General features: G+C 33.8%; 1 protein-coding gene across 20 annotated transcripts in view; it reads right to left on the reverse strand.

Moving 5' to 3' along the window:
• The window catches only part of LOC131694238 (potassium channel subfamily T member 2), a 510,796-nt gene that overhangs the window by 136,163 nt on the left and 347,030 nt on the right, over window positions 1-27,603 (reverse strand). For all 20 annotated transcript variants that reach the window (XM_058982768.1, XM_058982767.1, XM_058982776.1 and 17 more), the window contains 6 exons: window positions 26,296-26,395; window positions 14,745-14,943; window positions 5,907-5,981; window positions 4,990-5,073; window positions 4,499-4,593; window positions 2,845-3,028 (listed from right to left, as the gene is read on the reverse strand). In XM_058982768.1, coding sequence (XP_058838751.1) covers window positions 2,845-3,028; window positions 4,499-4,593; window positions 4,990-5,073; window positions 5,907-5,981; window positions 14,745-14,943; window positions 26,296-26,395 — 737 coding nt within the window. The remainder of the gene's footprint in view (window positions 1-2,844; window positions 3,029-4,498; window positions 4,594-4,989; window positions 5,074-5,906; window positions 5,982-14,744; window positions 14,944-26,295; window positions 26,396-27,603) is intronic.

Here is a 27,603-nt window from a genome sequence, read left to right on the forward strand (position 1 = left end):
ATTTTGATTTCCTAGAGTAGTCCTTAGTAACGATTTAGCTAGGGTGGTTCCAATTTACCGAAATCTGGTAAAAAATATGATGTAATTTTATACATTTGCTTGTAGATCTTCAGTCCAATCTGAATACCGTCGTAAAAAATCATTAACCCTTTATAGCTCTTTAAGAGATAATCCACATGTACTAATGTATGAACGTATGCGTTTAGAATAGTTATGAAAGATGGCATATCTTAAAGATGATTGATGTTTGATAGAATGCCTTAAATTCTTGTTTTATTGGTTTATTTATTTATAGCTATTATACCCCAAGGCTATTGAAAGATGTCAGGTTTATTTTATTTTTTTGAAGATCTCAAATCATTCCCTACTATGCTCTAGTCACAGTTGCTCATACGATGCATACTGCAACTAAGTTGCTAAATGCTTTTCCATTGATTTTCAATTCCAATGATCAGACTTCCCATGCACATCGTCACGTTTGCACCTATGAGCAAAATTTCTTGCACGCGTTCAACCTCAAACATGCTTCGTCGCGATGTACAGGTTCGCCTCGAACATCGAACTCAAGCGAACGATGTGTATACTCCAGTGCGCACATCCGTGTACGTACACCGAGTGCGAACACGAGAATGATTCGCGCAAGGCAAAAAGAGTCAACGCTAGTGACGATGAGAGTAAGAAAGAGATAACTGGGGCCACAAACTTGTGTGTACGCTAGGGCATCGCAAAAAAAAATTTTTTTTTGCATTCTCGAAGGCCCACCCTCTCATATTGTGACAAATGTCAAAGTAAGCTCAGATGCCAAATTTCACATCATTTGGACAATTCTAGACCTCCGCCCACATCGCTTGAAATTTTTGAAATTGGTGTTATGGGAAAATGTGGAGGAAAATATATATTAAATGCTATAATATTTGAAGTAGCAATCTGAAAATTACAATTTTTTACCTCTTTTTAAAGGAAATAACCTTAGTATTGGAATGAAGACATTCCTGTTCCTAGAAAAATCCGGGATTGTGGGGGTACTGGGTCATTTTGGCTCCAAAATCTCCTATTTTTTAAATTTTTTTGCTCCGTGGTGCAAACCACGTTATAGGGCCTTTTGTCATTTATATTAAATTTTATTATTTTCTTGTGCATATATCTATATTATCCTTCATTCAATTTTAATAAATTGTACCTTGTTGAACGTGGAAAATTCTTAGAAATACAACAAAAATAGATTCGTTTGCGTTAAAATTCAAAAAACATTAATTTTTTTGACATTAACTCTACAAACCACATCTTTTTTATTAAATGTCCTAATACCTCAACTTCACTTATTTTTCCAGATATGGCACTTTTCTCATGTGATTCCTAAGCGCATTTTTCACTATAAATAGTAAATTAAATAAGAATTTTGTTGTTAAATGGAGTTAATATGCGCGATTTTATGATAAAAATGTGAAATCGAGACTATATGTCAGATAATTTGATGTTTCTCAATTTTACCGGTAACGAATCTATTTTTATTTTGTTCCTAAGGATTTTCCACGTTGAACAAGGTACAATTTATGAAAATTGAATGAAGAATAATAGAGATATATGCACGAGAAATTGATAAAATTTAATATAAATCACCAAAGGCCCTATAACCCCAACTTCTCTTATTCGGACAAAGGTCTAAAAGGTTCCGTTGAGATTTTTTCACATTAGAAAAACTGCAAAATATGTATGGTTTGCACAACGGAGCAGAAAAATTAAAAAAAGGGAATTTTTGGGGCCAAAATGACCCAGTACCCCACTTTTCCGTATTTTTTATAGAAACAAGAGTATCTCCATTCCAATACTAAAGTTATTTTCTTTAAAAAGAGGTATAAATTGTAATTTTCTGATTGCTACTTCAAAAGTTATAGCATTTAATATATTTTTCCTCCACATTTTCCCATAGCACCAATTTCAAAAATTTCAAGCGAAGTGGGCGGGGGTCTAGAATTGTCCAAATGATGTGAAATTTGGTATCTCAGCTTACTATGACATTTGTCACAACAGAGAATTATTTTTTTTTTCGATGGCCTAGTGTACGCGCACCGTGTACGTACATGGGGTTCGGTTGTGCAGGCGAACATGTGCACGTGTTTAGGTACGAAATAGCGTTTTCGAGTTCGTACACAAAATTTAGGAAAAAATCTAAAAGGTATAAAAATCGAAAAAGAAATTCGGGGGTTTTGTCCGGCCCGGCCCCACTACGCATTAGTGGGAAAGTCGATTTTGAATTTTCGGCTTAAAATTCGAGTAGGCTTTGCACTGATGGTACATGGCACTTCGCCCTCGCGTAACGGACCGGGTGGAAACCAGTTGCTATACTAGCCGGGAAGCTGAGCCCGAAATTCGAAAACTATACAGGTGGCGTGAACTGGACGAAAGTATCGTGGAGCTTGTGTTGAAAACAACTATCGGCTCCGAGTGAATGAACCTAACTGAGAAAATTGTTCAACACGTTTGCACGTGAAGAGCGCAGAATCTATAACTAAATTAGTTATGGAATTTGAGTTTCGACATCGTCTCATCAGAATCTGTCACTGATTTAGTGACAGGACGCTAGCTCCAAAAAAACGGAGTCTCAATTTGTGTTCCTGTACAAATCACTAGTCAAATATAATGGCCCGCAAGGCATTTTAAGCTAATCAGAACTATTTTTTTTTTAAGTTAGCATCGATCCGGCGCTATCTTAATCCTGTCACTAAATTAGTGTCGGATTCTGATGAGACGAAGTCGAAACGCAAATTCCATAGCTAATTCATTGTGCATTGATTGTGGGTAATGAAATGCGAATTGGTACTGTATCCACTGAACCTCACTCACCTGCGTCGGCAGTACGATCAGCGCCACACAGATCATGATGACCATGTAAAGCTGCGAGGGCCAGATATCCGGCACGAAGTCACCGTAACCGACGGTTGAGAACGTCACCACCACGTAGTACGTACTCTGGAAGAGATTCAGATGCCGGTGACCGGCTCGCTGGAAGTGCTGGATCCCGCAGACGCTGAGCCGTGAATTGATCCGTTGATTGGAAAAGAAAGGAGAAAACGAAGGGATTATTAGAACATTATAGATTAGATGTAGCATAGAGGGAGATGTGATCCCAGGCAGGGCCGGCGGAAAGCGTGGGTAGTATGGGTAGTACTACCCACTCGAAAATAACCGAGTGGGTAATTACCCACTCGAAATTTTGAACCATTTCAAAAAATTTATATGTGCAACGCATGTATCTCGCACTACACACATTTGAAAACATCGATGTACCACAATTCCATTTGCATAAGAGAACGTGATTTAATGAGAATGTAATGTAAGCGTGTGCATTGCGAAAAGGGAAAAATCCTTACTAATGGACCCCTCACCATATGCTTTCTACCCACTCGGGCGTAAAGTGTTTCGCCGCCCCTGATCCCAGGCTCGGTTTGGATGAAAATGCCTAAACTTTACAACTACTACGGTAGAGTCGGCGGGAAACTATAAACTTGCTCAGAGAAACCCTATGCTACGTTTCACTGATTTTTCTTTACAATTTTTCTCTCCTTCTTTTTCTATGGCTCAAAAATAACTTTTCCATATCTTTTATGAATCCCTGGCTAATTGAATGTCGCTTGAAAGTGCAAAAATAAAGATGAGCGCACATTTGAAATCAGGATCTGTATGTAAACATTTATGTTGTTCATCTTGGAAGAAATCCTGTCATGCGAGAAATGATAAATTAATTAAATTCGTTCGTCGAAGAGTGATCTAACAGCATTTATTTTTAGTTCAAGCTAGGCTAGCACATCCTGCATAGAAATTGTAGCATTTTACTTCTCTTTTCACAATACGAATCTGTTTGCACAACGTGCAGCCGTGAAATCATATGTAAATACTTGCATCAGCACGAAAGTATGCAAGTATTTACATAAACGGTGTAGAACTAATATAAATCGTTTGTGAATTGTGTTTCAGAGGGAAGTGTGACCTAAAAAATGCCTCCGTTTTATGCTAAAGAGCTGTTGAGCATTCATTTTATGCAGATTGTTAGGAACCCGAGTTTCAAATGCAGACTGGCGGGTGGAACGATTTCCCCGTAGTACCCTACCTACCCACCCACAATTTATCGATTCGATACTCTTTCGCTTATGCTAATCGGCGACTGTCGTATAATATTACATTGTTCTTAACTTGTCTACCTCATCCGTCATCGAAACCGGAACGAGCTGATGAACGGATGTGTGTTTTGTCGAGTCCCATAAGATGAAGCCACACACCCCGGAGATTGGTTTTCCATCCGGCTAGGATGTCACAAACTGAAAACAACTACGTCGCCCCCGCCAGCCACATGGGGATTGTTTTTGTTTTCAGTTTTGTTTTGACAAGCTCAGTGCCAAGAAGTGAAAATGGGTGGCGTCGGCGGCAAAAAAAAACTTTTGTCCCATCTGACACAGTGTTTTGGGGGCTCATATTTACGACGTAGTAATGCGGTTATTACCTTGTGAAAACCAAGCACAGTAGGGTTGCCGACAGAATTGTTAGCTGCTGGGAGAGGGCTGATTGTGATTTCTGCATCGCTCGGTGCAGGTCGTTCTGAAAAAAAATAAACATGTTAAAAGTTGTTAGATTTTGTTATTATCAGATAACGATTCCAATACCGATTCATTCACTCTAAATACCATCTAAATCAATGGCGCCCAACAAAAGCAAACTTATTCAACGACGATCAAATAAAACTGAATGACCCATAACGGATGGATGGCACCGCAAACAGGGAGTCATTATATTCGCTCCGTTGCTCTACCATCCAGAATCAACAACCCGCACGACCGGGTGAAAGAAGATTGTATCTCGAGAACGCAGACTTGGTCGGTCAGTCACGCAATTTTCTTCCACCCGGAGAGAGAGACAGGGCGAGTGTTGTTAGTTTGAAGCACTATCACTGGCCAGCTATCTTAAATGTCCAGACCCAAACAAAATCATACTTACGAACATATTTTCCAGAGAGCGCTTAGCCAGCCAACAGTTGAGGAACACTGGGATGAACAAATTCCTGAATGGCGGCCATAAAATCTGTCGTCCGATGAGTTGTGGTCATGGTCGGGATGTTTTTTTTTGTATCCCCGCGGGGCGTCACATTCCAACAGCATCGGCGCGAAGGCGAAAACAAACATTCCAGAAGAAAAGAATCACACATACACTTCATTAATTCGTGGCGCTCATAATTGCACAATCAAGAACTGAACATGACGTTGGACTCAATTACGGAAAAAGAAGAAAAACAGAAGAGGGTGCATAAGAAGGACGAAGGGGTGGGTGACTTCACTGTAGGAATGTCAAAGAAAGTGAAAGTTTCATTTTCTTCCCGGACCGCCCTGTCCAGTTCAGTCGTCTACCCTCTAAGGAGGCGATGGAAAATCCATACCGCCTTCAAGTGAGGAGAAAAGCATCATCATCATCATCATCGTCATCCCCTTGCGTGCTTTCTCTCTCTTTACGTCGCCAGCAAGTCATGGATTGCTGTTCTGGGAATGTAGCAATGCTTTGTCCGTTTCTTGCTAGCAGTTATGTTGGACTTTTTTGTTGCTTCTTCTTGTGTCTTTCTTTATTCGAGCAGGGATTACTTGACGGGAGATTTTTCCGGCACGACCCCCACCCACCCCTTCGGGTGGCCACTTTGTTTGCTGGCGATTGCTGAATTGAAACGATTTCTTGTTCGTACACCAACGCCGCAAGGGGTCGTTGAGCGGGACTCGTCGTTTCGTTAGGTGATCAAGTGCAGCAGTTTGGAGAAAGCTTGTTAGTCAGAGTGGTTCGGGGTGTGGATAAAAGCTGAGGACAGTGCAGAGTTGCTGGTAGGCAAATAGCTTGCAGGGACAGGAGAATAAGGGGCGGAAGAATCTTACCGTGATTGTGAATGGTATCGTTGTAACAAGTTCCAGAATGAAATGAAACGATAGAATTTGCTGCCATATGTTTCCCTGTAAAGAAATGGAGAAAGAATTTATGAATCCCGGTCGGTTGCATGTTCTATTGTACAGACTATGAATAGAAAAAGAAACGACGATTTCGAGATGCGGTAAACATTTTTAGTCCCGTATTGTCACTTTAAAATCTGGAGCTTGATTTGTATTGTGGAAAACAGGGCGCTCGGTCATCAGGTCAAAGGTTATTAGAACAAAGGTCATTCAGTGAAATGGGTATTAGACCGAACAGGCATTTGGCCGAATTGTAATTAGGAAAATAATAGAGATAAGGAAAGACTGACAGATTTTTTAATTTTTCGATCAGTCGTTTTAAACGTTCACAAACTAGCCCACATTACCAAGGCAGATGACTAGCTAATGGGACGCGAGATGCCCCCGATGCCAACGCCAATCGCCTCAATATATGCAGGCATGTCACGAGCGAACGAAATGCAGCGTCTGATGCAACAACGGTGCTCTGCCATGTGATGTTTGCTACAAATCTGTAGCTTTGTAGCGAACATCACATGGCAGAGCACTATGTCACTGTTACTAGTGTTATTAAGCACAACTGAAAAATCACAAATTCAATTCAATTTAATTGTAAATTCGAAAACTGAACAGTTCGAACTTCCAGAATAAAATAGGTCAAAATCTAAACATAAAAATCATTCATGGACTAAAAATTTAAAGAAATATTTATAAAATTATGAACAAAAATAGATGAGTTCAAAAAGTAGGATCCAATTTCAGGAATACAAATTATGCAATAAAAAAATTCAAAAATGCAATAATTCTACAATTGAGCAAATCAAAAATTCAATTGTTTAAAAGCATCAAGCATTCAAAAAGGTAAAAAAACGAAAAAGTAAAAAATATGTGCATTCTACAATTTAAATACTAAAAATTCAGGAGTTCTAAAATACAAAGATACGAAAATTCCAAACCACAATAATACAAGCACTAATCATAAAACTATTAATATATAAATTAGGCATTAAAATAATACGAGATATAAAAAATACTAATGTAAAAAAATGCAATAACTCAAAAATAGGATAATACAGAAATAGTAAAATACTAAAATGCAAAAATACTAAAATACAATAATACTAAAATACAGAAATACAAAAGAGCAAATATACACATATAAATAATTTCAAAACGCAAGAACACACAAAATGCAAAAATACGATAATAGAAAAGTAAAAACTATAAAAATGTGGAAATACCAAAATTCGAAAAGATGAAAATACAAAGCAAAAAATGTACAAAAATGCAAAACTATGGAATACAGAACAAAAAACATAAAAAAATATAAAAATGCAAAACTAAGAGAGATCAAAAACACAAAAACACAATAATTATAAAATAAAAACTGCACATTACACAAATACGAATATATAAAGATTAAAATAAAAAAATTCAAAAATTATGCAAAACATAAGAACATGTAAAAATTGAAAACCATAGAAATTCAAAAATACCAAGATACAAGAATATAGAATACAAAAATTCATTGATCCAAAGGATGAAAATTTGAAAATTCAAGCATTTAAAGATCCGAAGATTTAAAAATAAAAAAATTCAGACTTTAAAAAAATTCAAGGATTCAAAAAATGAAGATTTCTGAAATTCCAAATATCTGAAAAGCAAAAAAAAATAAATTCGGAAAATCATTAGGATTTCAAAATTTTAAAATGCAGATATTCAAAAATTAAGGCACCCAAATATTTTAAAATTCCGAAACTCGAGGATCCAAAAACTCAAAAATATAAAGAATAAAAAAATTGAAATACTCAAATTCGCAAAATTTTTGAATTCAGCGATTCAGGAATTCAAGAATTCATAAATTCTATTAGTCCCAAACACTAAAATTCGAAATTGGATATTTCAGAAATTTAATACACAAACATGAAAAGATACATAAATACAAAAATACTATAATACAAAAATGCAAAAATCCAAACTACAAAAATGCAAAAATAAACACACATAAATATGAAAACAAAAGAGATAAATAGAATAATGCAATAATACGAAAATAGACCATTTTCAATTATTTCAATTTTTGAATTCTCAAACTGTTTAAGCTTTAAAATTGTTAAGGCTGCCTTTGTAAATTTTCACTTTTAAAATTTTCAAATCTCTGAGTTTTTAAATCTTTAAGTTTCCAGATTTCTTAGTTTTAAATTCTCGAAAAAAATTAAAAAATTTTAATTTCTCAGTTTATAGAGTTAATTTTTTTAATTAAAATTTTTTAAATCTTTGAATTTCTAAATTTTTATATATTAAAGTTTTCATATCATAAAATTTTTAAATTTTAGAATTTCTGGATTCTTAAATTTTACTATATTTAAGTCTTTGATGTGTTGAAACTTACATATTTATTACATTTTAACGACATTCAATTAATTAGAGATTACTGGGTAGGGAAAGTTATGAAAATTAGAGACATAGTACTCAAGTGAGAGCAAGGATGCGAAGTAAACAGATTGGAAAACTAGAAGTGGCAGGGTCATTAGAACAGGCTTGATATCGTACGGGCTTACATATTTAAATTCTTCAATATTGAATTTTTTTTTCAATTTTTTAATTTTTGGCTCTCCAAATTTTGAAATTCCAGAATCCTCAGAATGATAAGTGTACTGATTTTAAAATTCTTGAATTTAGAAATTTTTTAATCAATAAATTTGAAAACCTTTAATTTAAATTTTTAAACTTTTAAGTCTATGAAATTTTTTATATTTCAAAATTCAATTTTTGGATAATCTAATTTTTAAACTTTTGCATCCCTAAATGTTTTAAATTCTAATATTTTTAAATTTTTTAATTTCCTAATCTTAAAATTTTGCAATTTTTTCATTAATATTTTCATGATTTTTAAATTTTTAATTTTCAGAAATATTTGATATTTCTTAAATTTTTGAATCTCTAAAATTTTAAATTTTTAAACTATTAAATTAATCGTTAAATTTTGAAATTTTTAAACCTTAGGTTTTTAAGTTTAAAATCTTAAATTTTTTTAAATTTTTAATATTTGAATCATTGAATCTTTAAACTATCAAAATTTAAAAAAAAAATTGATTTTAAATGTTTAAATTTTTAAAATTTGAAATTTTCAAATCTCTAAGCTTTTGATTTCTTGGAATTTTAAATTTTCTGATTTCGAAATATTTAAGGCCTGCAATTTTTCAAATTGGAATTTTAGGTTTGAAGTTTTAAAATTTTTAGATCCTTTAATATTTAAATTTTAAAAAATTTAAATTTTGAAGCTCAAAATGATTGCTAATTGATAAATTGCTATTTTTTTTACTTCTATATTTACAATTCTTAGATTTTAAAACTTAATCTCAAATTTTGTTTATTTAACGTAGTAATTTTTAAAAATTTTAGATTCGAGGTTCATAAATTTAATTTTTTTTATATTTTCAGATTTCGATTTTTGTTTTGAATTTTCTTAGTTTTTAAATTCTTTAATTAAAAATTATTATATTATCAAATATAAAAATTTTTGAATCTTCAAACGTTTAATTTTTTGAATTTTTCAGTTCTTGGATTTCAAAATATTTAAATCTCAACATCTATAAATTTTAAAATTCTTATGTCATCAAATTTTAAAATTTTCCAATTTTCAAGCAATCAAAATTGTAAAAGCCTAACTTTATAAGTTTATAGATTTTCAACACAAAAAAAATTCAATTTTTAGTTAGAATATTTTGAATTTTAAAATTTCATGTAATTAATTCCTTAAATTTTTCATTCTTAAAATCGTAAAATTTTCATAATTTTTAATGATTACGTTTTCAAATTTTGACATTGAAATTTTTAATTGTCTAAATTTTTGTATTTTTTGATTCCCATGTTTTAATTTTATAAAGGTCTATACTTTTTAATAATAAAATTCGTTGTTTAATAAGTTTTAAAAATTTTAAGCATTCGGATTTCAAAAATTTAAAATCCATGAACTTTTAAATTTTCGATTTACAAATTTGTAAATTTCTAAATTTTTAATTCATATATTTTAAATTTTCAAATCAACAACTTATTGAGTATTTGAAGTTTCAAAATTTGGTGTTTTTATATTTTTGAATTCTAAAATTTATTTGTTTTTAAATTATTGAATTCAATTTTTTATTAATTTTTGAATTTTTAGATTTTTAGTCCTTAAAATTTTGAAATTTTTGATTTTTTTATTTTCAATCTTTCAATTTTCTAAGGGATCATCCATAAATGATGTAGCATTTTTTGAGTAATTTTTAACACCCCCTTCCCCCATCGTAGTATTTCGTCACAAACCCCTAAATACCCCCTGATAATTACCTAGCTTGACGGTAAACCTCCCCCCTTGATTCCGTAAAAAATTTAAAAAAATAAAAAACGATGTTAGATGAAACGGGTAAAGCTACGTAGCATGACATGACCTCCTACCCCCCTATCGTCACACATCATCACAAAATACAAACCCCCCTACCCCATATAATGCTACGTCATTTATGGATGATCTCTAAGCTTTTAAATCGCTAAATTTTTAAATTTATTAATTTTTAATTTATTGAATTGTGAATGTTTTGGAATTTCATATCTTTAAATTTTTGGATTTTGGTCCTTAAAATTTTAAATGATTATATTTTGAAATTTTCAATTTTTTGAGTTTTTAAATATTTAAAAATAAAACATCTTGAATATTTGAATTCTAAAGTTGTTCAATTTAAAAAATTTAAGATCATTAAATTTTGGTTTTTGGAAATTTCCTAAATTTTGAAGTCTTAAACATTTTAAACAATTTTAAAATTTTTATTATCAATAAACTTTTAAATTTTTAATCTTTGAATTCTTAAATTTTTAGATCTTAGAAATTTTGCATTTCAAGATTTTTAAAATTTGCATTTCAAGATTTTAGATTTTTTTAATCTCAATGTTATTAGCTATATAAATGTATTAATCTTTAAAGCCTGAATATTTAAATTTTTGAGTCTTTATATTTCTAAATTTTTAAGTTTTTTATATTTTAAAATTTTAGAATATTTCTTTAAATTTTGAAAATTTTATATTTTTAAGCGTTCCAATTTTTATATTATTAATTATTATTTAATCCTCGAGAATTTAAATTTTTAGATCTTTAAATTTTGAATTCTTGCATCTTTAAATCTTTAAATTTTCGAATTTGAAAATCTTCACATTTTAAAATCCTTAAATTTTTCACAATTTTTGCGCCTTAAATTTTGTAAATTTATTTTATATTATATTGGACTTTCAAAAATTTCCAAATTCTTAAATTTATATATTTAAGATTTTTGGATATTAAGATTTCAAAGATCTCATTTTTCTCAACTTTCTCGATTTCTAAATTTTCAGGGCATTAAATTTTTAAATGTTTTTGATCTTCAGATTTCATGCTTTTGGATTTTAAATTTTTTATAAATTGTAAATGCTCGAATAAATTATTTTGAATTTTTCTATTTTGAAATTTTTTAATGTTGTAAAATTTCGATTTTGTATACAGTTTTAGACTTTTGAATAAATTTTAAAATTTTAAGATTTAAACATTTTTTTTAATATTAGAAGTTTAAATATTTAAATGTTTCAATTTTAAATTTGTGTATTTTCATATTTAAAAATTTCATGTTCGTGATTTTCTTATACAGTAAGATTCCGTTTTTGGCATGCTCCCATTTTGGCACACTCCGATTTTGGCAACAAACGGGTTCCGTTTTTGGCAACATTCTTGCTGAACATAATAAATCTTTTAAAAATGTGCAATAGATATTTTTTTGTATCAATTGACATCACATTTCACTTTATTTCCAAACATGGGAGTCATATTAACCCTTAAAGGGAATACTAATATTTTTTTTCCAAATTATGTTAAAATTGTCTCATAGTTTCAATACATTACTGTGATAATTAAATTATTAAAAAAAATTGATTGTGATTAAAATTAAATGCTTTTCGAATGTTGTTTTAAAACAGTGTTATGCATTTAAGGGTTAACTATATTTTACACTATACGTGTTATGTTTAATGATCACAATAAGTATAGAAATGTATTTTTAATTATAATTTAACTGGTAGCAGTGTAACTAGTGTCAGTCGGAATTAATTTTTATAGTAAGACCCAGAGCCTGTGCCCTTTAAGAGTCAAGTACAGAGGAATACGCTACACTGCGTAATAAGACTAGTTCTGGAGAAAATTTTCAATAGAACCTTAGTAACATTGCGAGCCTCTCTATCTTTGTATTATTACGACGTCAACACTTTTGTGTTGACACTAAATTTTCAGTACATATCGAAAGCTGACCATGGTGCTTCCCAAAGCCGTATTTAGGAACACAAAACTGATGGCCCCCAAATAGTTTGGTTTGTTTTATAATGTCTTTGGCTAATTTATTAGTTTTTTTGGCGAGTGTTTCAAATGAATGGAATTAGGGTGGTCCTTGTGGTTGAGGTGTTCAAAGTATCGACTGTTTAGATGTGTGAAGTTTTCCTGCGGAATGCCCTACAATTTAACAAATGAGTTGAAGCAAGTTTGCTGAATAAACAAGGCTATCTATAATGGTTCATTTGTTATAATTTGTTTTAAGATTTAAGGTAGCGTGGCTCTTGAAAAATAGGGTTGCATATATTATCTTTTGATGTGTTAATTTCTGCAATGCATTGTTCTAGAGATTTTTGAACTTTTATTGGAGCACATTTTCACCGCAGCACTGATGTTTTAATCCATTTTGTTTGGATAGTTACAAGTGATTTTTACAGGTTTTCTTCAAACCTATCTTCAAATATTGCAATTTGATTTTCAATCTATCAATGCCATCTGAAAGATCGACGATTGGTAGTTATAGAGGACAAAATTTATTTATTTTTTTAAAGAGCTATGTTTTTTAAACAAAACTGTTCATTAATATTCACGAAAGAAAAGATAACAATCCCAGGAGCGAATGTCATGATAACACACTTTGAAACTTTTTTCGAAGTTGTAGAAATAAAATATTTATTATTTTTCATAAAAAAATGTTAAAATTCATTTTCTCGAGTATTTTTTTTAAATGTCTTGTAGTGCCATCTACATAAGTTATAAAGTATAAATGTCTTCAGTACATACGTTAAAAATATCAAACAAACAACTTTGACGAGGAAAGTTTTTTGATAGAACACCTTTTTCAAAAGACAGAACTAATCTAGATCAGTTTCTACTTATCTAGATCAAAACCTAAATTGTCAAAATAATTATCATTTTCATCCAAGATATTTGGCTAAAGACACCAACCCTCCACGATATATACCCAGGGCGCTAGAGGTTTTGAGCGTCGAAAGTAGCATTCTGCCCCACCGTACGACGTCTGAATTTGATAAAAACATGAATAAAATTGAGTTTTATTATATTTTTCTTTAATTTCAGTCCATTTCACATATGATTAAAAATCCTTGAAACATTTTTGAAATCTTAAATTGAAAATCTAAACTTCAAAAATAAGGTTCCATTTTTGGCACGGTTCCGGTTTTGGCAACTGAAAAAAATAAAATTGTTGCCAAAAACGGAATCCTACTGTACTTGAACTTTAAAATTTATAAATCTTTTAAACTTTTAAATTTAAAGTTTTTAAATGCATACTTTTTTCATTTTTTAGATTTTCAAATTCTTTAATTTGAGTGTGTTTAAATCCATAAACTTAAAAATTGTTGCATCCTCAAGCTTTAAAATATTTGAGTTTCTGGATTTTTAAATGCTCAAATTTATATATTTTGAGGTTTGAAATGTTTAAATGTTTTAATTTTTGTAATCGTAATTTTAAAGTTCGAAATATTTAGAATTCACAAATCATAATGTTTAAAGTTTCTTTTCTTTAATGTTTTATATTTTTAAATATTCCAGTGTTTTAATCAGCAAAATTTTTAATTTTGAATTGCTATTTGTTTTGAAAATTTTGATTTTTCAATGGGATTATCCATAAATGACGTAGCATTTTTTGAATGATTTTCAACACCCCCCTCCCCCATCGTAGCATTTCGTCACAAAACTCTAAATACCCCCCCTGATAATTACGTAGCTTGACGGTAACCCTACCCCTCCGCTTATCCCCGTAAAAATAAAAAATAATAAAAAAACGATGTCAGTTAGATGAAACTCGTAAAATTGTCGTGACATCAGGTCAACCCCTATTCCCTTTAAAAAAGCTACGTAGCATGACATGACCCCCTACTCCCCTGTCGTCACACATCATCACAAATTACAAGACTCCCCCCTCCCCCATATAATGCTACGTCATTTATGGATGGTCCCAATTTAAATATTTCAGAGAATAGTTTTTTCTTTTCAATATATTTTTTGTTTATTTGTCCCAAAAAAGAGCTGCGTTATTTTTGAACCTGCTCTTTACATACCGTAGGAGGACGAAATCAAAATTTCGTTACCCAGCATATAGAATTAAGATTGGATGAAAAAAATGGAATTGAAATAAAAATTTGTGTTTCAGCTTCGAGCGGATAATACTGCGATTAACGAGTGATAATGCTAAGCGAACTCCGAACAAAATCGCCAACACTATAATATATATGTGTTGTTCTTGTTGGATTCCAGCTAACGGCAAGTCGGTCTGTTAGCTACTGATGAGAAAATTTTGAAGGACAAAGTACTACTTCTTGGGAATGGTTATACATCAAAAATCATTTGTGGATCATTATTTTTTCTTGGAAAGATTTAATGTTAATTTACTGTAGCGTTTTGGGTCGGACCGCAAAATTTTATTGTTACATGAAATTTAATTGTAAAACACTCACCTTGTACCCGAGGTAGGCAATCAGGAGGGCCTCCGTGAGCGAGATGAGCGCCAGGACCAGCTGCACCGCCCACAGCTCCGTCGACCGGTTCACCCACAGGATTGCGTCCCAGTTGATGATCGGGCTCTCCTGGAACTCCTCCTCCGTCAGTTTGGCCGAGTCCAGGAACTCCGTCTTGTTCGAAACCTTGCAACCGTGGCTGTGTGTCGGATGATGATAGAGAATAATGACAAAAATCGATTTTTTGATTCGAATGCACATAAAAACAGCAAACAGTTGTCATCTAGGAATCGTTAAATATCTATTAAGAGGCAGACCATGGCGGACGAATTGATTACTTTCGCGTGAGGCTTTTTATTATTATTTGTTTGCTGTCCATAAAGGAGTAACACGTAAAAGTACTTAAAAAGAACACTTTATCGTGAAGTGATGATCTTTTTACGCTAGAGCGGTGCATGGTTTCATCAGGATAAAGCTATGAATCAAAATTCCTGATACGAATGCTAATTACTACCGTTGTGGAGCTAAAAGCTAGCGTGATGCAACAATGCTAATGAAATATGCATCCAATGTGCGATCAAATATTTATCCGGAACTTGGCAAACGTCGGAATACAGCCGTAAGGCGTTTGCACAGCAATCTGAATAATGTATCTAGATATGTACAGCATTTGTGTGATGAAAAAGTTTGATGGAGTGGAACGTTAGAGAACTTGCTTGTTTTTTTTTTATTGAACCCCAATCATGTGGGCCAAACAACTCCAACTTTTGACTGGAAAAGTTTTTTTCTGCACAGTCAATACATAATAAATTTGTTTCTTGCGAGTTCCTTCAATGCTTGATTTGGTTATATTGTTTTGTTTTTTTTTTTCTCCACAGCACATCGAAAAATTTTTTTCGGCGTTGTATTGTTGGTATTCGAAATAAAATTTATTGAGATTGAGCAAAATAATGCTTGTTCCTTCATGTTTACCAGATGCAATTTGAATACACCATCGATCGAACCGAATCAGTCTATTCAATTCGATGAACTCTGCCGAAAGGAATTTTTAACCTAATCCTTTCACTAATACTCACATCGACTCTTTCATGTCATAATATTATTTTTATCGCCAAACTGACTTAAATGACACACTTATCAATAGACTAATGCAGTGTAATAAAACTCACAGCAACTAAGCGTAAATTTGAAAAGGTAATAAACTCACATACCACAAATTTAATCATTGCAACTGCCGGCGGGTTGTGTAAAAATTGATGCTAGGAATCATACGTATGGCCTGGCAATTCGCGTTCGCGAAAAAGGAGGTTTACCAAAACATTGCAGAATTCTCCTGTAGTTCCACTCAAGATTTTTTCTTAAAATTAAAATTACAAAAAGATTAAACGCGACTTGCTCAAACCTTCTTTGAGCTGGCCGGAAATGTTACTCAAACAAATATTTTTAGATCGTTTCGCAAATTTCACAGCCTATTGAAAATAATATTCCCCAGTGGCGTACGTAGGATTTTTTTATGTCTTTCTTAATTTAATAAATATTAATCTTTTCACAATTTTTTTTATGAAATTACTTGAAAATATATTTTTTTCTGATCCTCAATTAGTATTTTAAATCAAATTTTACGGGATCCTAATTAACCTCTCGAAGCTTCCTAGAATATCATAGAATTTTCTTTGTATTCCAAAAACTTGTCAAAAGGTGCCAACTTCACTGGAATTCATAGAACATATGTTAAGTTTGAAAAATTTCCGTGAATATGTGCGAACTTTACTAAAGTTTACTTCACTGAATTTCGTAGGTCTATTCTACAATTCATGGATCTTCCCCAAAGTTCGAAAAAGGCCCATGTAGTTCGTAGATTACAATGCAGATTGCAGTTTCTTTGTAGCTGCACGGAAAAAAAATTGTTCCAAAAATCGTGAATAAAGTGCCATGAATTCTGGAACAATTACGTTTTTACGTTACGAAAACAGGACCATGAGAGGGATTCCATGAGAAACCGGCCGACCGCAAAATATGACCATCGTCGATTCGAAGGAAACTTTGCAAGTGTGTTCACTGTATGAATCTCCATGATATTCTCTGGCAATTGGAATATTTTGATACAAGAGCAATTTTTTAAAAAGACGTAAACGTTCCCACGTGTATGAATTTCAAAATTTTTTTGTTCGATTACTGTATTTTATACAGCAAAACTCTCTGAGAACAAGTTACAGTGAATGAATGCTTCTGTCTGTCAAAAATATACACTGAAAAAAATGTTGTGTTATTATTCAAAAAAACAAAAATTTATGATAAAAATTTAAATGGCGAAAAAACCCTTTTTTTAATTTTTTTTGTTTTGTTACCAAAAACCTAAAGAGAAAAGAAACATTTTGAATGTGATTGCATGATGGAGAAAAAATCGGTAAAAAAGTTTTTCTAACAATAACTTCGTACATGTTTTTAAATTTCATACTAATTGACATACAAAATTGTAATTTTATTACAGAATATAATTCTAAGCACCATTTAAAATCAAAATGCATTTAACAAAAATCTTCCAAAATGCGATAGTTTTCGAGATATTTGAAATTTTGCTCCTTCAAAACAATTAATTCGTGTAATTATGCTCTTTTTAAAAGTTATTCGCGTTACCCCATCATAAAATGTGAAAAATTTAATGTTAATCGTTTTAAAGACGTAAAAGCAACTTTTTTAGTGTATTTGGATCATGGAGAAGCTTTCAATAAAAAAGTTTTCCTAACAACAACTTTTGACATATTTTTATAATTCTTACTATTTGCAGTCAAAAATACAATTTTCTTTTTGAATATGATTCTAAACGCCATTTTAAATTGAAATGCTCTTAACAAAAATTTTCTAAAATGTAGTAGTTCTCGAGATATTTTAACTTTTGTTTTAACAACACAATTATTTTGTTTTATTACGACCTTTTCATAAGTTAGTCGCATTTCTCCATCAACAGTAATAGGTTTTTAAAAAGGCCCGTAAACTTTCCTGCAACTTTCTTTTTGACATGAAGGCGATATTGTAAACCATTTGAAAGTTACATGAGCATGATGTAAACCATTTGAAAGTTACATGAAAGCAACCAAAATATATTTCAACCATAGGGTCTGATGATTAAACTATATAGTTGAATCATATTTGGGTTGTTTTCATGTAACTTTCAAATGTTTCACAATATCGCCAGGATGTCAAAGAGAAAGTTGCAAGAAAGTTTACGAACATTTTAGAAAACCTATTATTGTTGATGGAGAAACGAGACTAATTTATGAAAAGGTCGTAATAAAACAAAATAATTGTGTTGTTAAAACAAAAGTTAAAATATCTCGAGAACTACTACATTTTAGAAAATTTTTGTTAAGAGCATTTCGATTTAAAATGGCATTTAGAATCATATTCAAAAAGAAAATTGTATTTTTGACTGCAAATAGTAAGAATTATAAAAATATGTCAAAAGTTGTTGTTAGGAAAACTTTTTTATTGAAAGCTTCTCCATAATCCAAATACACTAAAAAAGTTGCTTTTACGTCTTTAAAACGAGAAACATTAAATTTTTCACATTTTATGATGGGGTAACGCGAATAACTTTTAAAAAGAGCATAATTACACGAATTAATTTTTTTATAGGAGCAAAATTTCAAATATCTCGAAATCTATCGCATTTTGGAAGATTTTTGTTAAATGCATTTTGATTTTAAATGGTGCTTAGAATTATATTCTGTAATAAAATTACAATTTTGTATGTCAATTAGTATGAAATTTAAAAACATGTACGAAGTTATTGTTTGAAAAAATTTTTTGCCGATTTTTTCTCCATCATCACATTCAAAATGTTTCTTTTCTCTTTAGGTTTTTGGTAACAAAATACAAAAAAATTTAAAAAAATGGGTTTTTTCGCAATTTAAATTTTTATCATAAATTTTTGTTTTTTTGAAAAATGACACAACATTTTTTTCAGTGTATATTTTTTCAGACAGAAGTCTTCATTCCCTGTAACTCGTTCTTAGATAGTTTTGCTGTATAAAATATAGTAATCGAACAAAAAAATTTTGAAATTCATGCATGTAGAAACGTTTACGCCCTTTTGAAAAGTTGCTCATGAGTCAAAATAATCTTATTACCTGTGGAAAATATTTAGTCTTCCATGACGGTGAAACGTGAAAAGTTTCATCGGAATCTAAGATGGTCGGTCACGATTTTAATGATTTTCGGACGGATCTTTGTGGAATTCCTCATGACCAAAAATCATGGTTTTTATAATTATATTCAATTTCCCTTCAGTAACGCCCGCAAAACGCTTTCATTTGTGGAAACATTTGGTTTTGTTTTGTGAACTTCAGTCACGGCTTCCGCCAAGAACTAGTTCACAACTTTATGAACATTATTCATAAAACCAAAGGTTGACTCATGGTTTTTTTCATAGTTATAGGAATAATAGTTCACAACATCGAAATATTCTGGTTATTTTTTCGTGAAATATTTCACGAAATTCGGAATTTTATCCATGATCCCATTCAATTCTCGTGAACTAATTCATGATCCCTAATATATTAGTCCCAATCCAATATCCGTGCTCGTGAAATGGTTCACAAAATCATCAAATATTATTTATGCATTCGTGAATTGGTTCATGATTTCTAATATGTTAGTTACGATCCAATATCCGTGCTCGTGAAATAGTTCACGGAATCATGAAATATTATTCATGTATTCGTAAACTGGTTCATGATACCTAGTTTAATAGTCACAATAGTGAAAAAGTTCACGAAATCATAAAATATTAATCATATATTCGTGAACTGGTTCATGATTCCTAGTACATGATTTACGAACTATCTAGTATCTATTTGCGTGCATGTGATATTTAGAATATATACCCAATCATTTACAATTTCAGGCAACATGGTAATGAAATTTTACGTGAACTCTATCACAAAAGTAGGAGTATTATTCGTTCAATCATTTTTGTTCCATACACTTTTTAATGAAATACCCAATTGCTAGCGACCAGTAATAGGTACGAGCAGTAGATATAAAAAAAAATATTAGAACCTCGAACATCGTTATTCATTTGATAAGGTTCATTGTGATGTCCGGACAGAAAACGAAAACTGCACTGAGAACCTCAAATAATGTGCGTGACATAGTTCACAAAACCAGATATCGCGAATAAGTCTTATTTTAATGATCCAGTTCATAATGTCACGTTATTCCGAGTAAAAAAACCATTAGTGACAAAAAATTAAAGATCACGATAAGGTGAAGAGAATTTACGAATACCATGATAAAACCGCTGATATCATGAACATTCGTTACATTACTCTTTGAAAGTAAGCTCTAAAACAAAATATCATTATAACATGAACAGAAATTACGAAAATCGTGACTAAGATCCTGAAATCATGAACATGAATTTCTCTATTCATGACTAAAATATCACGATAACATGAACAGAAGTTACATAAATCGCGACTAAGATCCTGAAATTATGAGCACAAATTGCACAACTCGTGACAAAAACATTCAAAATCGTGACAAAGATCATGAACTCATGAACATGAATCACTCTACTTATGACTAAAATATCACGATAACGTGAATGAAAATTACGAACATCGCGACTAAGATCTTGAAATCATGAACGTTAATCCCGCTAACGTCATGAGAATTCACAAGAATCGCGAATAAGCTCTTGAAATCATGAACAACGTTTGACCGTCAACTGTGTATTCCCAAATCATGAACAAGAATCACAACAAAAACTAAACAACAACAGTAACCCAACCAAACATTCTAATGTAACGCCATGTATATATTCGGGGCGAACTAGTTTTTAGGCAACACAAATAGTTTTATGAATACGAAGTTTATTGTTCATAATTTCAGGAACTTTATCACGTTCTTCGTAAGTCGTCCAGTTCATGAAAAAGGTCACGATTTTTCATGAATTTATGAACGGATTTTTTCCGTGTGCCCTTGTGAGCACCAAACTGATATTGGCAAAACTCGACTGAAGTTTAAAAATCTTCCAACAAGTTCGCCGATTTTCTTTGCATTTGTCCAATTTCATGCGCTTTTGCTAATTGTATTTTTCTGACATTTGCATAATTCATCGTTATGGAAACTCAACTCAAACTTACTTACCATCAATTTGATATTAAAGCTTTTGATGATAGTACACTTTTGAAAATAAATATGGATTTAATCATTTATTTTCTAATTGTAAACATATTTTGATGTAGGACTTACGTCTTTCTTTACTATACTGGTTTTTTTCAATATTTTCAAAATGAAAGCGTTACGCACACTTTGAACCTTAATAACTTTCTTTCTGCTAAACAAATTGCTTATCTCCTTTAAAAAATCGAAAGGAAAACGTTCAATGCATGCTACCGATACCTTATTCGCGATGTAAAATTTGTTTAAATAGTTCAAAAACTACTCTTAATGCGAATCAACATGAATGCTAGAACTTACAAATATATGTGCCACCACTTTGCTCAGTGCAAGGCGTGTGTGAGACACAGAGCAGAACACATGTGCGACGTAGGTGTGCCGCCCATTGAAAAGCTGCATTGGAATATGTTGTCTGTTCCGTTGTGCTGTGCAGGTTACAAATTTGCCTATTCTGAAAGTTTAGCGGTGGCGGATCGACTTGTTATTCCGTTTAAATCAATCCTTTTCAGGGTTCTACCATAAAGTGAACAATAATTTTGAATATTTTTCTTTGCCGATAGCAGTAAAAATTTTAGTTGTGAGTCGATTGTAACTTTTGTTTGCTCGCTGATGAACAGTAGAACACCAATGAAATCACAGCTAATGGCTGCTTTTACAAAATTATTTGTATCTTAATTTATGGTAGGAATTTGTTGCAAAATTGTGAGAGTATTTCGCATTAAATTATATTTATTCCAATCAGAACAGCGGCAATAATTGACGCTGAAAAACAACTTGAAAATGGTTAAACATTTAGAAACCGTAGAAGAATTTTTCCGCAAAGATCACTTTTTTATCGAAATTATTATAGACATTTTTGCAACAATGAGCTCGAACCGTCGACTAGCCGTACGACGGCTTTTAATTGCAGATTTTGCGCCAGGCGAAGCTACTACCGCACCGCCAGCAAAGATCATCCCACCTCCTGCCACCACACTCTGCATCCATGTTTGTTGTGGAATTGCGTCCATTGCAGTAAAAACTCTCACAAAGAAGCACCGCCACGTACGTAATGCAGCATCACTAAACGCCGTCAGCCGGATTCGTAGATCCGTAATTTGTTGCTGGTACGCTGTCCGGAGGTCCGACACTACCAGCAGTTACCATCAATCCCCCCTAGGACTTCAACAACACCGTCGGCGCTAGAAAGCGCGAAACCACCGCGTCAGTACCTCGTCGTATTTGGAGCAAGCAGCGGCACTCGTCGTATTTGGAGCAAGCAGCGCGGCACCAGCAGTCATCGAAGTTTGAAAGTGTGAGTGCGCATCGAAAGCCGCAGCGGAAGATGGTCAGCGAATAAGTAGAGTGAGTAAACGCCTAAATTCCCTGCGCAGGGTGACAAAAGCTTGAATTTTATAGCGTAGATTTGATTCTCAACCCGCACATGTTAGGGCCCTAAGCCGGCAAAGAAATGAAGGGCAAAGTAGTTTTAAAGAATGCTTAATGTTTGTTAAATTAATGTTGTAAGGTATATTGCGTTTCCCATAATGATGTGTAGCTTGAAGTGATATTTTTTAGTATCGTTTAGTTGAAGGGTCTCATGTTTCGCGTTCGTTTCTTGTAGTTTTTTGTTGTTGTTTACTCCGGGTAGGACTGCTCGGGAAAACAGTCCTCACTCTGGTTTTAGAAACTGGCTTATTATTTGGCAGTTATTTGGGACTCTGCCAGTGATGATAACCAGGAGTTGGTGTTAAGGTTAGGAAGTTCAGTCGCGATCTTTGGTTATTGTTTGCTATTGTTCTGCGAGACGGAGTACCCTTCGGCTTTTGCGTCTGCCGTTTCGTTTCCCCCAAATTTTGGTAAACTAACCCGCCCTGGGGTTGGGTTTCTGGTCGGGCAACCTAGAACATGACAAGTGGTCCTCGTAAGAGGTGGCGCTTAAATCACTTGTTCTGAGATCCGGGGTAAGCGCTATAGCAGACAGTTATGTAGGTACGTTAGGCACGCGCTACAACATCATCCTCGATAGTGCCGCAACAGTAGACGACGCTCTCTTGCATGTATAGTCGTCGTGGCTGCCGAAGGTCAGCTTGTCGTCTATAATCACTCCGAGAGACTTCAGACTCCGCTGTGAGGTGATTACGACTTCTCCCACATGGATAACTGCATGTTGTGCCGACTTGCGGTTGTTGACGATAACTACCTCCGTCTTATGCTGAGCGAGCTCCAGGCCTCTCGCGCTCATCCATTCCTCCACCGTGTTGATCGCGTGTTCTGCGGTTAGTTCTACCTCAGGAATTGACTTCCCATAGACCTCCAAGGTTACGACGATCTTGACCCCAGGAGGGAACTTTAGTCTCAGAACCCCGTCATACATGAGGTTCCATAACACCGGGCCTAGGATCGAGCCCTACGGGACTCCGGCGGTAATAGGAACCCTTTTCTGTCCGGCATCAGTTTCGTATAGCAGTACGCGGTTCTGGAAGTAACTTTCCAGGATTCGGTACAGACCCACCGGTAGACTAAGCTGGTGGAACGAGAGCGCGATGGCATCCCAGCTTACCATGCAAAAATAATAAACATTGCCGGTATTCGACAGGATTTTCATGTTTTGAGAAAAACTGATTTCTTTCGGAACGTGTACGCGTTTGAAAGTTTATTTACTTATGTAGAAATATCAGGACAAATAGATTTTATAAGGAAACGTATCCGTAATGTTGTATTACAAACGTAAGTACTCAATTTGATACTAGATCACGTAAAATGAATCACGAAATGGGGACAGGAGCGCGCAAGGAATTCAACCGGTTATTGACGATGCTGTCAAATAGTTTTCCCGTTTTTGATATTACGTAGACGACCGATTCAGCTGGATGAAATTATTGTGAATCGAAATACATTTTGTACAATCTTTATACGCTAACAATCGATAGTTGTCATGTCTACGAGACGCCTCAAATGACACTGGTTATTCAAATATCGCGTTGTCAGTTTGACAGTAAACCAGAATCATCGAGGGGTCACATTTGAGTGGTACATGAAATAGTCTCAACCACCACTCTATCTTGAGTTTATCTTTGATATCGAGGTGATTGCATGGTTTGGGTCGTCAAACGGTGGGATAACAAAATTCTCACAAGTTTCCTATCTCATGCCTCCACGCGAGTCTCAATCTGTTGATGATATTTGGTCCATAGACCGGCGACGACTGGGTGCTATCAGCCTTCTGCCGATAGTAGCAGAATGAGAGGGTGCGAACAGATCTAGTCGAGAAAATATTGCCGTAAAAATGAATAGTTGATCGGAAATTAGCCCCAATACGACTAATATGACTAGTATCTATGATCACGGGTCAATACGTATTGAAAATTCGCCGCGTCTGTTTTTATGAACCTAATTTCTATTACATCCCACTTCAAAGGGAATCGGGTCAGTGAACCTACGGAGTTTCGACTAATAAAACAAGCACACTGTTTCAGGTTCAATAAACTTATGCCGCTCGAGTCCACCTAAGCGGTATTTATTTGAAACTATTATACATGTGTTTGTTTACATTTCGATACTGCTCGCCGCGGTATATAAGAGCACTGTAGACTGGGTTTAGCTTTTGCTAAGCCCTTTCATGAACACAACAATTTCAAGCTCCGTTATTGCTAACACGCTCGTGCATCTGGTTAACAATCAGAATTCTGTCCAAATACTGTTGCAATAAATAGTGATCCGACCCATTACGCAGATAAGATTATCTTTTCTAGGCAATACTCCCACGGTCGGCTGTGTGGAGTTCAAATTGCTTTTGTTTAGGGAACATAGTATACTCTCGGTAGCCGACTGCCCAGAGTTTAAAAAGAACCAAAAACTAAACAAGATCTCTTTTTCGAGTGATCGTGCACTCGAAGACTAACTAAACAACTACCTAATAAAATATGCTTTACAGGTCGCATCGTTTGCTTGGAGCGAATCCTAGACCTGATACCCTTCCAAACTACCAACTCCGCGACACCTATGGAAGAGTCTGATGAATCGTCGTCCTTCCGTTAAGTAGGTGGAACATCAACACTTCCTGTCTACCTTTTCCTTTATCCTTCCCCGTGAACGATGGAGATGGGGGCGCCCGGCAATGATGGCTATCATGCTGTTGAGGTTTTAATATGGGTCGGATTGGTATGAATTCCTACTTACCATTTCCTAAGCAACTCTTATTAGATAATTAGCAGTCAAACATGATGAAGTCAGTGTGCAATCGTGCAATCCGCCAAAATCATCGTCACAACGCAACGAAATTATTATAGGCATTTTCTTACTTCCGAATAATTGAACAGTCATAGTTCACCTTTACTCATGTATATATCCATTTCAAAACGTAAATTTGTGTTATCGCATTTTTTCAGAAATTGTTATTAAAAGCTTGGAGTGGGTAATGTCCGGGACATAACCGCGGTGTTGACGTAGGACTATTCGTTGGCGTATCATATTATTAAAGTTCTGCTTGTATCTTTTTTCAAAACGGCTAATATTTCATATTAAGTTTTTCGCCGGGTTCAGTAAAATTTTTCTGGGTATTTGAATAGTATTCTGCAGAAAATTTTCACACAAATTAATTGTCCTACGTTAACACCCCGGTAATGTCCTGGTCCCACAGGTAGGTTCTAGTTTTTTATTTTTTCTCAATAACTTCTTCGCTTTATGTCAAAATTCTGCGCAGGATTTTGTATTGAAAAAAACATTAGTTAATAGATTGAAAATTTACGTAAAATATTTGGATAAACTAGGACGCACAAAAAATTGATTTTTATTTTATTATCGACTATGTATTTGAGCTAGAATACAAAAACTCACGAATGTTTTAAGTAACAAGCGCTAGAAAAGAAATAGGAACTGATACCGGAAACGACATACAGGCTCTAATAGAGAGCGTCAATCGCAAATGTCGAGCATTTTACTCAAATTCAATGTCGCAATAAATAATGACTCACTCTGTAGTTATCAACACGGCATAAGTAGGAATTGTACGCTCTTGGACATATCAATTTTCTCTACTTCCAGAATACACCGAGCTTATTGAAATGCACTGCATTTGAAATACCCCTCTGATAATCATTACCTGCACTCGCCCTGCTTCGCCACCTCTTCATCGAAATAGCGCTTTCAACCGTAACCGACATTCCCATGTACCAGTATAGATATGAAGTACCACCTGTACACTGCCTAGCTCAATTGAAGGAGTGCAAATGCAACACTCCATGGCGTGCGAAAATGCAATCACTATTTCAACCCTTTCCGTGTTAACACAGCCCAAGTAATCAATTACCGTCGCCGCCGCCGTCGCTAGCGCTGCCTAGCTAGGCATTCCCATCACCAACACACAAACATACATCGTACTTACCACGTTGCGAACGTTGGATCTAGGTCCGAAACTACTCGAAATATGTACAAAATGCAAGTTAGTAACTTAAATAGTAAATTAGCTATTCGTATCCTTAAACCTGCAAAGAAAAAAACGGAAAGATGTCAATTGTACATTTACAGTTATCTGAGAATGGTTGAGTTTGTGTGAGTTGACACGGAATGGGGCAAATTTAATTTGCTGACACTTTTGAGCGGCTTGCTACGATTTACATCTTGATTTACATACTTTCCGTGTCGGAAGACCATTAGCATATATCCGGGTAACTCAAGTGAAATACCTAGGAAGGAACAGAAACCGGTTGTCAGAGACAAGGGACCTAAATTCGTGTTGAGCGATTTATACCATCTTTCAACTTTTAACATTATTATCATATTTTTTCTAGTCGAATAAGTTGTTTAATTTTAGAATTTTAAAACCGTCCGGAATCGGGAACTTGCACGGCAAACATGTCCACACAGAAGCTTGATTGAAACTGAAGTTTATCACGCGATGATGGATGAAGCGGGAAACGTGGTTCATTTATTATCGGGGCTAGTGGACGTGAATAATTTTCCCGTAATTCCAGTAGCTTTTTTTCTGAACTGAAACGGGGGTGGTGGTGGCATTCGAAAATTGTACCCTTTTCGTTTACTGGGTCAAGGAAGTGATTCCTGATTGTTATTGGTTTGGCTACACGTACCTAACGTGTCACCAAAGATAGCTTTGGTTGACGGGTGTGTGTCTGTGTCAATAACAGACGTGTTGAGTACAAAAATATAATAGAAAAGGGGTCGCCTTGCCGGGAATCTAAAATTATCGCTGGTTGATGGGAGATAAATTTGTGATAGACGGCTGACATGAAGGACGGAAATAATTTGGCCGTAGTCGAAAATAGCAGCTGTTTCGGCACTTTTGATTTTCTGAGTGTTTCATGGGGCGGTGGATAAGTAAACAATTGGTTAAAATTAGAGATTCTCTAGTGAGAGAATGGCCAAGATGAATTTGACGTATCCATAAACGAGTTATTAAATCTTTGAACTGTACTCATCAAGGTCTCGTATTAATGCGCTACCACCACCAGTTTAAGCATAGAGCTTTTCTTCAAATTTAAACGTCAAAATGTACAAAGACCAACACATCAAATTTCAATTCGTTAAATTAATGTAATGACTCTAATTCGGTTCTAATTAAATTTAATCCCTTTTAATTTTATAGTAAAATCTCATATCACGAAATCTCTTTGTATTCAGTGAAAAGAACTAAAGATAAGCTAAACATTTAAAAGTACAGTCTCAAACCACTCCA

The sequence above is a fragment of the Topomyia yanbarensis genome, chromosome 3 (genome assembly GCF_030247195.1).
Source record: "Topomyia yanbarensis strain Yona2022 chromosome 3, ASM3024719v1, whole genome shotgun sequence".
Lineage (NCBI taxonomy): Eukaryota > Metazoa > Arthropoda > Insecta > Diptera > Culicidae > Topomyia > Topomyia yanbarensis.